Below are 15183 nucleotides of genomic sequence, written 5' to 3' on the forward strand. Positions count from 1 at the left end.
GCATATGAAGACAGCATTGTTGAGACAGGGAGGTAGTGTTGCTATATTTTGATCAACTAGACCGGGGAGAAATGTTCATATATTGAAATGATCACCTTGTAAGCTAAATAATATAATTCAATGTATTAAAAAATGTAAATAAAAATTTAAAAATAAAATAAATAAATAAATAAAAATTAAAAAAAGAAAAAAAAAACATTTGGGGCCAGCTTTATAGCCTAGTTATTAAGAGAGCTGGATCCCATAAAACCAACTGTGGTTCAAATCCCACCATGGTGGCTTGAAAATATGCCAGATGCGTGTGCACCCAAAATCTCAACAGGATGGAGAAATAGAGAAGGGATTGCAAGGTGAGCACACTGATCCTCCCCACTCTGTCTGTCTCTCTCTCTGGTGAGTGCATTAACCCTCTGGGAAACAAATAATTTCTGTTATTCTTAATACTGGCTTCCTTTATTGGCAGACATGATCACCAATATCTGCCATTTAAATGTAACCCATTTGAATGAACGTATTTTAGAGCACTGGGTATATGCTAGGCATTCAGCTAGAGACTAGGTAATAAAATATATCTGTTTAGTGCAGTATTTTAGTACAGCTCACAATTTAGTTCTGCAAAAAACACAGATTGTAAGTCACTGCCATTTCTGTCACAAGTGGGGTTTATGACAGTTTAATTCAAAGCATTAATCATCCTTACAAAAATGGTTTAGATAAAGGACCATGAGGACCAAGCTCTCTAATGTCTATAGGCAAACTTCCAAACTTCTTAGAGTATAAATCAAAGCTTAATAAAAGCTGTTTCTTCACTTGAGCCTCCCACACCTCCTACCTACTCCACTAGCCTACCTCCTGCCAGCCGAGCTGACAGTTCATATCTTCCAAAGACCATATTCTTGCCTCCTCAGTTTCACATACTGGACTTTTTGCCTAGAATTCCCTAATCTCCCTATCATTTTAGAAAACTCTGAATAATCCCTCAACAAAATTGTCACCTAGTGAAAGCCTTGCCTGACTTACTCCCGCTCAGGAGTAAATTCCTCTTCCTATCTTCTGCCATAGGTCCTGGTAACTTTCCGCTCTATCACCTAGCTCCCTGGTTGTCATCACTGCTTCCCTGCCTCCCCCCCATCCACAAACAGTGCACTCCTGGAAGGCAGGGCAGTGTTTACCAGCTTTTGCATCCCAGGTCAGTCCTGTATGCACAGACTTGTACAGATGCTTATTACCTGATGGAACGAAACATGACTGAGATTATTGGATGATGTCATTTTACAGGATGGATGAGATAGCAATTTCTCATCTCCAAACATGTCAACAGTGGTCCAGCAATAGAACACCAGCCTCACTCCCTTGCTCATCTTAATCTGAACTCAGCGAGGAATTACATGATAAGATATGTACCATATTATACCCACTGTTAGCTGACTGACTTTTCAAGACTTATTTTTTTCTTAAGAGGGTAGAGAGTGAGAAATCAGCCCCCGGGAGTGATGGCCACACCACAATCCCTTCATCTCTAGTCTCCTCCCGGGATTTCAGGCACCCATGCACCCTTGTCTGGTGTTATTCTCAGCCATGTGGGATCCAGCACCTTAAACTCGACACTACTTGCTTTAAAAAAAAAAATTGTAATGTTTCTGACTCTTGTCCCTATAATTGAAGTGGTCCCATAACAAAGACTGTTAGAACAATGTACCTAATCATAAAATGAAGGAGTTATATCTTCTCTACAGTAACATTATTGCTGGTAAGGTACAACTTACTACTCCCATGTTAATTCTTAGAATTAAAAAAACAAAACTTTGTTATATAGTATTCTTCTACTTATGAAAATCTATACATTGGGGGATACTAAGTTCAGTCTTGGAGTCCAAATGTACATCTTGTGCCTCTTTGGCTATAGACAATATGAAACTGTGAAATCACATTTAACAATCATCAGGTACTGTTGTAGAATCAGTTTTTTCCTGTTTGTCACACCTATGTCAATTTTTTAAATTTTATTAATAAATTCAAAAATAAGATCTGCCTTAGAATAATTTAAGTATTTATTAGTCCAAGGATGACAGTTTATTAAGCAGATGTTAATTAATTTAAATGCAGATGAATTGGCTAATATATTTAAGTTTTTTAAAGGTTTCATTTCATTATTTCACGAGGGATAAAGAGGGAGAAGCACTACCAACAGGGCGCTCCATCCACCCAGCCTCAGCCAGCCCAGCTCATGGGAACAGGTGTGCACACATCCAGAATGTGCAGGGAGGCCTCGGGACGTGAGCCCAAGACCTCTCCATGTGAGTTCACCTTCACAGAGTGTTGCATAACTGTGATAGTTAGTTAGTTAGTTGTGAGTGGGCAGCCCTAAGAGAAAAGCGAAAGGCTCATCTAGCTCCAGGCACCAGGAGGGTGAGGCAATTTGCCATCTTCCTTCCTTGGGGCCTGAGGGAAGCGCACAGGGATGATTCGTAGATTTTTCTCTTATCAAAAAGACCTAAGCAAACGTTTTGGTTGGTCTAATTGGGGCAACCTGGCTCACATTGGTCACCATGCACAATTAGCTGATTAAGTTCCTCATTCTTTACCTGTGAGGAAGGTGCGTGGGTGTAGGAAAAGAGCATGTGGATTCTAATTTAAAGGAAGGACATAGGCAGTGTAAGGGGCCTCCCGCTAATGAATATTCATGACCTCTAGTAATAAAAATAACAGTTAACTAGTACCAAGCGCAGTTGCTATCTGGCAATCTTCCTGCCCAACAACCTTTTTGGGTGTACTTTCTTTCTTTCCTTTCCTTTCTATTAAATCTTTTTTTTCTACCTACTTCATTCATGGTTGCGGTTTCATTTTGCACCTAGGGACAGATCTCTAACTTTAGTGATCTGGACCAAAAAAACAAGGACTTCACAACGCAGTTCAACACTCTCCCATCCTTTAACAGAACCACTGTACCAACATCTGGGCCCTATTTAACATTAAAAATAAGATTAACTTTAGAATTAAAATTCATTCGAAACTGCCATTAAAAGTAAAAAATATGCCAAACAAACTTTCTAGGCATATAATTTAATTATTTAGATTTTATGCAAATACTTATATGCAAAATACAACAATCTTTTTTAAATTTTGCTATAGGGCATATGTGCTTGCTGTAGAAAGACACACACACACACACACACACAACACACACACACACACAGAGGGAAAGTAAGAAATCACACACACACACACACCCGGGGAAATGAGTATGCCACAATCCCTTCATTTCCTCTCAGGATTTGGGGCACACACACATCCAGTATGTTTTTCAAATCACCAGGTTTGGGACTACAAACCGTGCAATCAGCTATGTGGGATTCAGTTGCCTTAACCACCGTGCCACCAGTTGCCCCAACAATTTCTTTTCATTTGAATTGTTATGTAGCAAAGGTTTCTTACCATGTCATCATGAATCTCCTCCTTGAGCTACTGCTCTACATGGTGTTAAAGAGTATTAGGTTTGGGGCCACCTGATAGTAAGGTGTGTAAAGAGACTAGATCCCTCATGGTTGACCCCATTGTTTGAGTCCCCAACTGGCAACTTGGAAAACACACTGGGCACGTGCATGTAGGAGAAAGGATTTTGGCATGACCATCTCACTTTCCTTCTCTCTCCGGAAAGTGCACTTGCCCTTTATCAAAAAAATAAATAAAACAAAATAAAATAAAATGTAAGTTCTAGGTTTCAATTCAGTGAATACTAGATTTAAATCTTCTCCAATAATTATTGGCTTGGGACATTTATTTGCTTTCTTTGTGCCATGGTTACCTCATTTGTAAAAACCTAGCTCACAGATCATCTTGTGTGCCTTGCTTACCATAGTCTAACAAAGTCAAATGCTTGTCAAATGATTAAGCTGTTAATATGTCTTTCCCACACCCTTCACTCTCTTTTTAATTCCCATTAAAATGTAGGGGTGGTAGGTAACTCTTAGATTTTTCTGGACAGGAATACTGAGCAAAACTTTACAACAGTGAATGAGCAAGAACCCTTCTCTACTTTTTTAAAAATTAAAAGTCTAACATATTGTGCCTAACACAATGGAAAAATGCTATTAAAGTATGCTTTTAAGTCTTGAAATCCATGTGTAGTTTTTTCACAAAGTGCATTTCCCATGAACTTTTTGAAGATCCTTTCTACTGTAGGTGTATGTAAGAGTGAATGGCTTTTCTCATAGTTGGAAAGTAAGCTCAGGAAGTAAAAGTAAAGCATGTCTTAGTTATACACAACTCAATGGGGAAGAAATAGACAAAGACTGAAAAGGCTAATTTCAATTTAAAAATGCTGCAATATCCTCATAAAACTAGGAAATATGCAGGAAGTCACACAGGACATATGAATATTCTCCTTTCATCATCATAAGCATTTTCTATGTTGAATTAGAATTTAAAATGTATATACTGAACTTACTAAGAGTGAGGTAAGTCTGTATTGTCAGTATATTGAATCTATGTGGATATATAAGCGTGTAGACATGCTCCATTATAACCAAGGGGTATTAGTTCAAAATGAAAAGTTTGGGATTTGCCTTGTGGCATAGTGGTTACTATGGTTCAGGAGCCAGATCAATATGGTGGACCACTGTTTATCCCAGCCCCATAGGCTGCAAAACATTCCAGGAGCATGTGCATATATACCCATCCTTACAAGGAGGAATGGAGGAATAAAGATTTTATTGTGCCTCATAGTGAGGAGCTGATTTCTCCGTCTCTCTCTGGCTAGCATATGCACTCTCTGGCAACAACAATAACAAAATCAGTGGAGAGTCTGGCCTAGCTGCTGTGGCACAGTTGGTTGTGCAAGTACCCTGCAAATTTGGAAGCCATATAGATGCCCCGGGTTAAGATCTCCAAGTCAACATAAAAACATGTCAGGCACTCAGGATCTCAATAACTGCGTATCATTACATCTTGTAAAACACATTATCTTATCATGAATATACTGTATATTATCCAGTTAAAGATACTATCATACAAATTATCAACAGATAATTTCCCATCATTGTGGAAATTATTTTTAATTAATTAATTAATGTTTTGCTTCTGTATTTTTCTCATTGTTTTCCTTCCTCTCATCCTTCCCTTTTTTTCACTCTCCTCCCACACTGTCTCTAGAGCCCACAATTATTCTTCATGGTTTTATATCTTCCACTCTTTCAGTTTCTGCTATAGAGTGTGAACATTCGATATATATTAAGTGGAGACATACAGTGTCTCTCTTTCATAGCCTGGATTGCTTCATTCAGCAGTAAATCTTCCATGTTTTTCTACTTTCTATCAAATGCCAGTGTCTTGTAGTTTTTAATGGCTGCGTAATATTCCATATAGTATAAGTGCCACACTTTTTCAATACATTCTTCTGTTCATGGGTATTTGGATTGGTTCTATGTCTTAGCAATTGTGAATAATACCACAATAAGCATGGATGTGTAAGCACATTTCCAAATGAGTCTCCTATCCTTTGGATAGATACCCAGGAGTGGAATTACTGGATCATATGTAGTTCTATTTGCAGATTTTGGGGAACCTCCATATTGTTCTCCACAATGGCTATATTAATTTACATTTCTACCAATAATGTAGGAGAGTTCCCTTTTCACCACAACCTTGCCAGCACTTAGCATTTTTTTTTAATCTTAGCCATTCTGTCTCGAGTAAGTGGTATCTCATAATGGTTGTGATTTGCATCTCCCTTATGATAAGGAATATTGAGCAGTTTTTTATATGCTTTTTGGCTGTGTGTATGTCTCCCTTAGAAAGTTATCTGTTCAGCTTATTTGCCCATCTTTTAATTGCTTTAATTTTTTTTTCTTAATTCAGGTAAGCCACTTGAGTTCCTTGTATATTCTGGCTATCAGTCCCTTGACTGAGATAGTTTGTGAATATATTCCATTCTGAGGTTAGCCGGTTCACTATAACTATTGTTTCTTTTGCAGAGCAGAAGTTATTTAACCCAATGTAATTCCATTTGTCTATTTTTGGGATTATTGCTTGTGCTTTAGAGGTCTTATTTAAGAAGTCTTTTCCTGCTCCAATGTCTCCAAGAGTTTTCCCTGTGTTTTCCAGCATTTTTATAGTTTGAGGTTTTATGTTTTTTTTTATCCATTTTGAATTGATTTTTGTTAGTGGTGAGAGACAGAGTTCAGTTTCTTCTTTCTGCAGGTGGGTATCCAGTTTTTCCACCACCATTTGCTAAAGAGATTTTCTTCTCCCCACTGGACTGACCAGTGCCCTTTGTCAAAAATCACATGGCTCTATGTTGGGGTTTATTTCTGCAGTCTCTATTCTGTTCCACTGACCTACATACCTGTTTTTGTGCCAATACCATGCCGTTTTAATTATTACAGCTTTGTAATATATTTTGTAGTCAGGGTAAGATGTTCTACTCTGCTCTTCTTAAGCAGTATTGCTTTAACAGTCTTTTATGACTCCAGACAAATTCTGTGATTGTTTTTATAAATCTGTGAAGAATATCTCTGGTAATTTGATTGGGATTGTGTTAAATTTCTAGAACTGAGACATTTTGATTAGATTAATTTTTCTGGTCCAGAAACATGGGATGTCTTTCCACTTTTTTGTAACATTTTCAATTTCTTTTAAAATTTTTTCAGTTTCTCTTATAGAAGTCTTTGACTTCTTTGGTTTGGTTTATTCTTAGATATTTTATTTCTTTTGTGGCTATTGTAAATGGAGTTGCTTTCTTTAGTTCCACATCAGTCTGTTCACTGTTGGTGTATAGAAATGCTGCAGATTTTTGTATTTTGATTTTGTTTCCTGCCACTTTATTGCATTCATTTATTACTTCCATGAGATTTTTTGTTTGTTCATTTTTGGTGGTTTCTTTCGGGTTTTCTATGCATATAATCATATTATTTGCAAACAGAGATAATTTCACTTCTTTCCCCTATTTCAATGTCTTTTATTTTAGTATCTTGTCTGATCACATTGATTAGGACTTCCAGTACCATATTAAAAAGGAGTGGAGAAAGTGGACAGCCTTGTCCAATTCCAGTTATCAGTATGATATTAGCTATGGGTTTTTCATACATGCCTTTTATTGTGTTGAGAAATGTCCCTTCTATGCAGATTTTACTGAGAGTCTTAATCATGAATGGATGTTGTACTTTATCAAATGCTTTTTCTCACCAATTGATATGGTAATATAGTTTAAATCTTTCTTTCTCTTAATATGGTGTATTACATTTAGGATTTTACCTATGTTGAACCATTCCTGAATCCCTGGAATAAAGCCTACCTGGTCATGGTGTATAATCTTTTTAATGTATCCTTGGTTATGATTTGCTAGTATCTTATTGAGAGCTTTTGCATCTGTATTTATCAGTGATATTGATCTGTAGTTTTCTTTTTTTATTATGTCCTTGTCTCTTTTGGGGGTGAGAGTAATGGAGGCTTCATAAAATGAATTTTGGAAGGTTCATTCCTTTTGGATCTTTAGAAATAGTTTGAGTAGAATAGGGGTTATTTCTTCTTTTAATGTTTTGCAGAATTTGGGAGTGAAACTATAGGGACTTGGGCTTTTCTTTGTTGGGAGGTTAGTTATCAGATTCAATTTTATTGCTTGCTATAGGCTTATTTAGGGTTTCTGTGTCTTTCTGATTCAGTCTTGGTAGCTTATATATGTACAGAAATTTGTGAATGTCGTCCAGGTTTTCTTGCTTGTTGGTGTATAGTTGCTCATAATATTCTTTAATGATCTTTTGTATCTCTGTTAAATCTGTTGTACTATTGCCTATTTCATTGTGAATTTGATTTATCCGGTTCCTTTCTTTCTTCTTCTTAATTAACCTAGCTAACAGTGTATATACTTCTAATTAGATTTACTTGTAATGAAAAATATTGGACACTACAGGCCCTTCATTTGCAAGAGCTTCAAAATCTATTGTGGTATTGTCACTTGCAAAAAGTATACATTAAGGATATGCATTAGTTATTTCTGATCTTCATGGGCATATTTTGTGGTTCAGGAAAGTGTTTTAATGCATTTGACATGTTTTTAAAAGCTGTCTAGGTAGACTCATACTAGAAAATTTCTATGAACAGAAAATATTGCCGCATCAGCAACATCTGAAAATACAAAAACATACTATATATTTTATTTATGTTCATTTAAAAATATTTCCCAACTTCTTTACATTTCCTTTCATTTTGGACCTTTAATTTATTATTGTAATTATATTATTGCTTAAAAAAAAAAAAGCAAAATCCAGTCTCAAAAAAAAAAAAAAAGATGTTATGTGATGTCAAATGCAACCAATTATAAGACTTATGTAACTACATGACATTACTTCAAAAGATTTTTTAAAACTATAACTTAAAATAAAGTAAAAAACATAAAAGATAGAAAGGCGCAAAATGTAAATTGAATTTTAGAAATAGTTAAAATCTAATAAGGTTTCTAATGAGGATATGGCTATTATATCATGTGCCTAAAATTCATAATTTTATTATTGGACACAGCACAGAATATGCGATGTTATGTGATGTCAAATGCAACCAATTATAAGACTTATGTAACTACATGACATTACTTCAAAAGATTTTTTAAAACTATAACTTAAAATAAAGTAAAAAACATAAAAGATAGAAAGGCGCAAAATGTAAATTGAATTTTAGAAATAGTTAAAATCTAATAAGGTTTCTAATGAGGATATGGCTATTATATCATGTGCCTAAAATTCATAATTTTATTATTGGACACAGCACAGAATATGCTACGAAAATGATTTCAGTGTTTAATTTAACAACAGCATGCAACAATTGCAATCACTGACAGAAAGTGTTAATTAAATTAAGTGTATTGTACTTATTTAAGAAATTAAACATTCAAAGATTTTTGTGGTAAAATTAAATGGATGACCAAACTATTGCGCTAAGAGATGTCTTCAGTCACCCATACTGTCTGCATGTCAGTTCTCTAGGCATAGTTTCTTTGTCTACACAGAAGGTGGCTGGGTCAGGTGAGCCTTAAGACCCTCTCCATCAAGGAGTCTAGGTCTAGGGCTGCCTAAATTAAGACTGACTAATGCTCTGGAGAGGGAAGGTACTTCCTAGTGCATAAAATATTAATAAAACCAATGAATCATAAAGTCAGCAAATTTAGAGTTTGTTGGATGTGATTGGAAGGTATTGTATTTTTCCATTATGGAAATCTGTTTATTTTTGAATTTTTAATTCTATTTATTGATTTCTATCTTTTTTAAAAAATATTTTACATACTTGTATTTCTTCTTATATGAATATATTAGAGGCCTATGCACTACTCTTGATAAATAGTCCAACAGGTAAAAGGTTTGTTACTTTTATTCCATATGTTTATTTTTAAAAATGGTCTTCATTCAGGTATGTGGAAGTGTTGAGTTTTGACTAACATTCCTAAATATTTGACAGTTCAGTATTAAAACTTTAAAATGACAGGAAGACAGATAGATAGATACTCACACACAAATAAAAATGCATAATTGTGTTTCCTGGAAAATATACTATCCAGAAAACAGAAATCAAGTCAGCACTTGGATTTAACTTGCGCCTGCAAGCCAGCAAAGCCCTTTGAAAATAAATCTAGCTTTATTGGCATCTACTGAAAGCAGCAGAAACTATTGGATTTTTAATTTCTAGAGATCTTAAGGGACCTTATAAGGAGCGCTCTTTTCTGAGCACTCCCTGTCTGTGTGTTCCCAGAAGACTTAAACTTATTGACATTTTTGTTATTGATTTATTTAGTATACATGCCTTTCATCTCCACATTTTTCTTCTTCCCCTCCCCTTTCTATCTAGTATACAGTATGGACTGCCCTCTGGGTCACCTGGAATGTGTTCATTATCTGCTTTTATTTGGAAGTAGGTGGGCTCTCTAAGGTGAGTGTATCATGCTTTTAAAGTACACTTTGAAAATAATATATTTATCAGTGACCTGTGACTATGTATATAGGCATGTTATGCACACACACACACACACACACCACATAGACCAGACTTGGGGAAATTTGCCCTGTATAATACACACACACACACACACACACACACACACACACACACGTAAGTAGCATTACAAGTGGAATACTTATAAAGGAGAGTTTGAGTGCCATTCAGGAAACAATGATCTCAGAAACATGTTATCATAATGGAACTTCAAAACAATTGCCTTGTTCATTCATTATGGTGAAGGGGGATTGGATTCTAGTGTATCCTCATGTCCATTTTAAAAAGATCTAATGTCACAGTGACCACAGTCCCAGATGTTAAGTGAAAAATGATTTTGAACATTCTTACATTTGAAATAAGGAAAGGGCGGTGATTCCTAGCTTGAAACCTTGATCACACAGAAGGTGGTTGTCATAATGCTGTGCGACACACATGTTATTTTCTGTCTATTCTGGAATTGTTAGCAGAGCACAAGATTTTCATTATGCCTCTTGCAAAACATCTTCTGATTGACCACCCAGATGTGGGAGCGACTTAAGTTTCTAGTTGTGTTTCTTAATTTTTTTTTAAGCAAGAAGAAACTTCACAGTGTAATTACAAAATGTATTTAAAAACTGTCATTTTTTAAGATTTCTCATTACCAACTATAGTTGTGCTAACTTATTCCATTGACAGTTGCAAATTTTCTGACGGTGTAATGGTTTGCTATTACCACATGTGCTTTAGATCTTAGGAAATCTAACTAGACCAGCATGGGCACATTTAAAATTGTAAGGCTTCACTGAAACCTACAGTAACAAAGCATGTTGGATTCAGCCAACCAGCAAAGATTCCTGAAGAATTTTTTTCCAGAATCTCCAAAGGCAGTTACTTTTATTCCCTCTGCAATGATAACTTTATAATTAGAGCTTGTCATCATTTTTTCACATTGGCAAATATAAAGAATCTTTTTAAACAGAATTCTTATATGTGTATTAATATGTAGCTTGAATATTTGCACTATTGATCACATTTGACCACTAATTTCTAAGACAGAATAAAAGTGGTTTATTTTTTTCTTTTTTTTTGGAGAGGTTTTTGCTATAGGGCGTGTGTACACGCCAGGAAGACAGAGAGACAGAGACAGAAAGCGAGAAATCACCCCCCAGAGGGGATGGCCACGCTGCAATCCCTTCTCCTCCATTCTCCTCTTAGGATCTTGGGCATGCACATACATGCGCCCGGCGTGAGTTTAAGCCACCGGATCCGGGATGCGAACCACGGTCGGCTACATGGGAGTCCAGCGACATAGCCATTATGCTAAGTGCTGGTCCCAGAATAAAAGTTCTTATGTCCCAATTATCTTCTATAAATGCAGAGTATAATGTAATTTTAAAATGCAAATTTGAGGCCAGTAGGTGGCGTGGTGGCTAAGAGTCCTAGATTCCCACATGGCCAACTGTAGTTCGAGTCTTGATCTCAGCGACTTGCTTTTTCACTTTCCCTCTCTCCCTCTGTCTCTCTCTGGTCAAATTAAAATAATAATAATAAATAAATAAATAAATAAAGTTAAATAAAATGCATATCTTCTGGATAAGAGAATTATGAATAATAAATTAAGCATAGCATTTCACCCCTTAGCATTTTGTATCTTTTGATTTGAATGGTTACTTTAGATTGCTTTTTATTTCATTGAGTGGAAATCATCCGTTATTTTCTTCTTTATAAACTGATTTGGAATAAATTAAACTAGAAGAAATTTATCCTATGAAATCAACATTGTAGTATGTCGAAAGGAAACTGCATTTTAGGGACCAGCAGTTGGCATAATGGCCATGTCGCTGGACTCCCATGTAGCTGACCGTGGTTCGAGTCCCAGTGGCTTAAACTGACACCGGGTGTGTGTGCGTGCGTTCCCAAGATCCTGAGAGGAGAATGGAGGAAAAGGGATTGTGATGTGGCCATCCCTCTCAGGGGGTGATTTCCCACTTTCTGTCTTTCTGTTTCTCTCTGTCTTTCTGGTGAGCGCACATGCTCTATAGCAAAAACCTCTCAAAAATAAAAAGAAAGAAAGAAAAAGAAAAGGAAAAAGAAAACTGAATTTCAATCATAAATCTTTAGTTCACATTTTATCTTTAGTGCTTGTTAATTGGGCCTTCAGCAAATTGCTTTACCCTGCCAAATCTCTGTGAAATACCCAGTAATATGACCAGCTTTGCCAGTAATGAGAGTAGTCGGTGTTTGTTGGGTGCTTAGCACCACTTACACATCACATGTGGTAGCTCAGGAAGCCTCCAAACAATCCCGTTAAGTGATATAAATAAATAAATAAATACCAACAGTCCTTTGTTCCATGTAAGTCTGATTTCCCACCATTCTCAAGGTTATTTTTGTAAACTGTTCTGTATAATTGCTTTTTAAATACAAACGTGCATGTCAAGGCACTTTTTTTCTCTTATCTTTGGGTGCAAGTTTTTTTTTTTTTTTTTTTATGTGAATATAGAAGTCCTGGTTACTCATTTTATTATCTTTTCAAAGGGCATTAAGCAGTCAACCAAGTATTGTAGATCATTAAAAAGATAAATGGCTCCAAGTGGAGCTTCCTAAAGATTTCCTGTTGGTCTTCTATTTACTGCCTCAAAGATTGGTAACATCGTCCTGGTTAGCCACAATTTAGCCTCAATTCCATTCTGTAGGAAATCCATCCTGAAAAACAGAGCAGAGTTAAGGACTCTTAACAAACACAAATACCTCTGCCACCCTTCTAGGCTGGGTCATTGTGTAGGAAATTCTTTATCCATATGTACTGGTTTATACACTAACTTTCTAGAGCTGTCCATCTCCTGCTAGTTCATAAAGACATTTCTCAGAATCACCCACTTGGACAGATTAAGGGAATCCTCCCTACACCTTCTGATCTTCTGAAATAGTGAATCTTTCTCAAATAAACTAGATTCAAAATAATTTGTACAACGTCTCCCTATGAGAGAGCGCCTTCAACAGGATCTTAATACCACGATCCACTTCTAGCCTCAGCCAGCTCTCAATCATGGGCACCCGTGTCCAGTGTACTCAGGGAGGTCTCCAGATGCAAATGTGGAACATTTCTATGTGGTTCAGCCTCTCAGAGCATCGCATTTTACCACAGTGTCACCATCCAGTACCCCATACTGACTTTTTAAAAATTAGGCTAATGATGGGACCAGCATTTGGCATAGTGGCTATGTCTCTGGACTCCCATGTAGTAGACCACAGTTTGATTCCCAGACTCGATGGCTTAAACTCTTGCTGGGCATTTATGCGTGTGCCCAAGATCCCCAGAGGAGAGTGGAGGAGAAGGGATTGTAGTGTGGCCATCCCCTCCGAAGGGGGGGTGATTTCTCACTTTCTGTCTCTCTGTTTCTCTCTGTCTCTTTGGTGAGCACATGTGCCCTATAGCAAAAACCTCTCAAAAAAAAAAAATTAGGCTAATGAATAAGAAACAATGAGACATTCTTGGGACCAGCAGTTAGCATAATGGCTATGTCGCTGGACTCCCATGTAGTCGACCGTGGTTTGCATCCTGGACCCGGTGGCTTAAAACTCATGCCGGGAGCGTGTGCGTGCATGCCCAAGATCCTGAGAGGAGAATAGAGGAGAAGGGTTTGTGGTGTGGCCATCCCCCCTGGGGGGTGATTTTTTGCTTTCTATCTCTATGTCTCTCTGTCTGGCGAGCACATGCGCCCTATAGCAAAAAACTCTCAAAAAAAAAAAAAAAAAGCAACAATGAGACACTCTCATTGACTCAAAGTGGATGAATATAGTAGAAGATTTAATGATAAGTGAAGTAAGCCAGACTTTAAAAGAAAAACACTGTATATTCCCCCTCAATATATACTGAATGTCTGCACTCTGTGGCAGAAATTGAAAGGCCTGAAGATGTAACAGTAGGGAAGAAAAGTGTAGATGCCAGAGACTATATAGGAGGGGCGTAGATGGTAAGAGGGTAGGAGGGGCAAGGGAAGACACACTTATGAGACACAAAATGTAAAGTTCTTGGGGCCGGCAGGTGGCATGGTAGTTAAGAGTGCTGGACTCCCACGTGGCCGACCACAGTTCAAGTCCTGGACCTGGTGGCTTGCTTTTCCACTCTCTCCCTCTCTCCCTCTGTCCCTCTCTGGTCAAGTTAAAATAAGTAAATAAATAAATAAATAAAGTTAAATAAAATAATTCTTAAGAAAAAGGAATGTAAAGTTCTCTAGTGAAAATTATGTATATGGTAATGCCCTTGGTTTGATTTACAGGTACTCCATCATACTTTGAAAAATCTATTGTGCACTGTAGAGATGTGCAATGACTGAATGTAAATAATAAGCCATAAAATTTTTTTAAATGGGAGGAAAGTTAGGCTAACAAAAGACATGTCCATATTTTTATTATCTCTTGGTTAATACTTTCAAATTTTGCATAGTATTACATTAAGTGGAGATAGCTTATTTTTTTTCTCTTTTCTATCATGAAATGTTAAAGATTCTTGATAAATTTTGCTAGTATTTTTCCAGAGCTTTCTATTAGTTACAAAATATAAGTATTCAGAGGGTCATTAGCACAAATTAATTGCTTTCCCCTTTTTTTGGTTAATTTCACAGTTAAAAATAAACTTGTTCATTTTTATTAAAATATTTTGGGTTTCATAAAACTGAGTAGCTCCCAATGTGCTCAGTGATCAGTCCTTTGTTCTCTTTTTGTTAATATTATATGTCTTCTTATATTTTGTGTTTTAATAATTTAATGCTTTTGGCTTTAATCCCCCTGGAGTTTAATTCTGCTAACTTGTACAAGGTAATGATCTAAATAAATACTTTCACCAGTAGCTGGCTGATTGTACAGACAACATTTACATAGTAGTCTTCTGTTTTGTGACACCTTTTTATGGTATAATAAATCCTTACAGGATCAATTTCTAGAATATTATCGTTCGGGGCAAGTAATATGTTAATTATATTAATTCATATAAACTTCATTTTTTATTTCATAATTTCTTATTTAGATTTAATTGCTGGGCAGATTTGTAGAGTACAATATGATTTTCATAAGCATGCATGCGGTGGGGTATACTTTATTTATAATAGAAATTATTCAGCATGTGCAATCCAGCCTCACTTACTATATGATTCAATCTCATGCATATGTTCTTTCTTCATTGTACTTAAAGGTTCTTAAGTTTATTTTTTCATGGGATAGGGA

The 15183-nt window shown here is 36.3% G+C and overlaps 1 protein-coding gene across 1 annotated transcript in view; it reads left to right on the forward strand.

Moving 5' to 3' along the window:
• Positions 1-15183, forward strand: part of NKAIN3 (sodium/potassium transporting ATPase interacting 3) — a 453115-nt gene that overhangs the window by 80966 nt on the left and 356966 nt on the right. The window contains exon 5 of the mRNA XM_006170605.2: positions 9832-9912. Coding sequence (XP_006170667.1) covers positions 9832-9912 — 81 coding nt within the window. The remainder of the gene's footprint in view (positions 1-9831; positions 9913-15183) is intronic.

This window comes from Tupaia chinensis, unplaced genomic scaffold (assembly GCF_000334495.1).
Source record: "Tupaia chinensis unplaced genomic scaffold, TupChi_1.0 Scaffold148698_1, whole genome shotgun sequence".
NCBI lineage: Eukaryota > Metazoa > Chordata > Mammalia > Scandentia > Tupaiidae > Tupaia > Tupaia belangeri.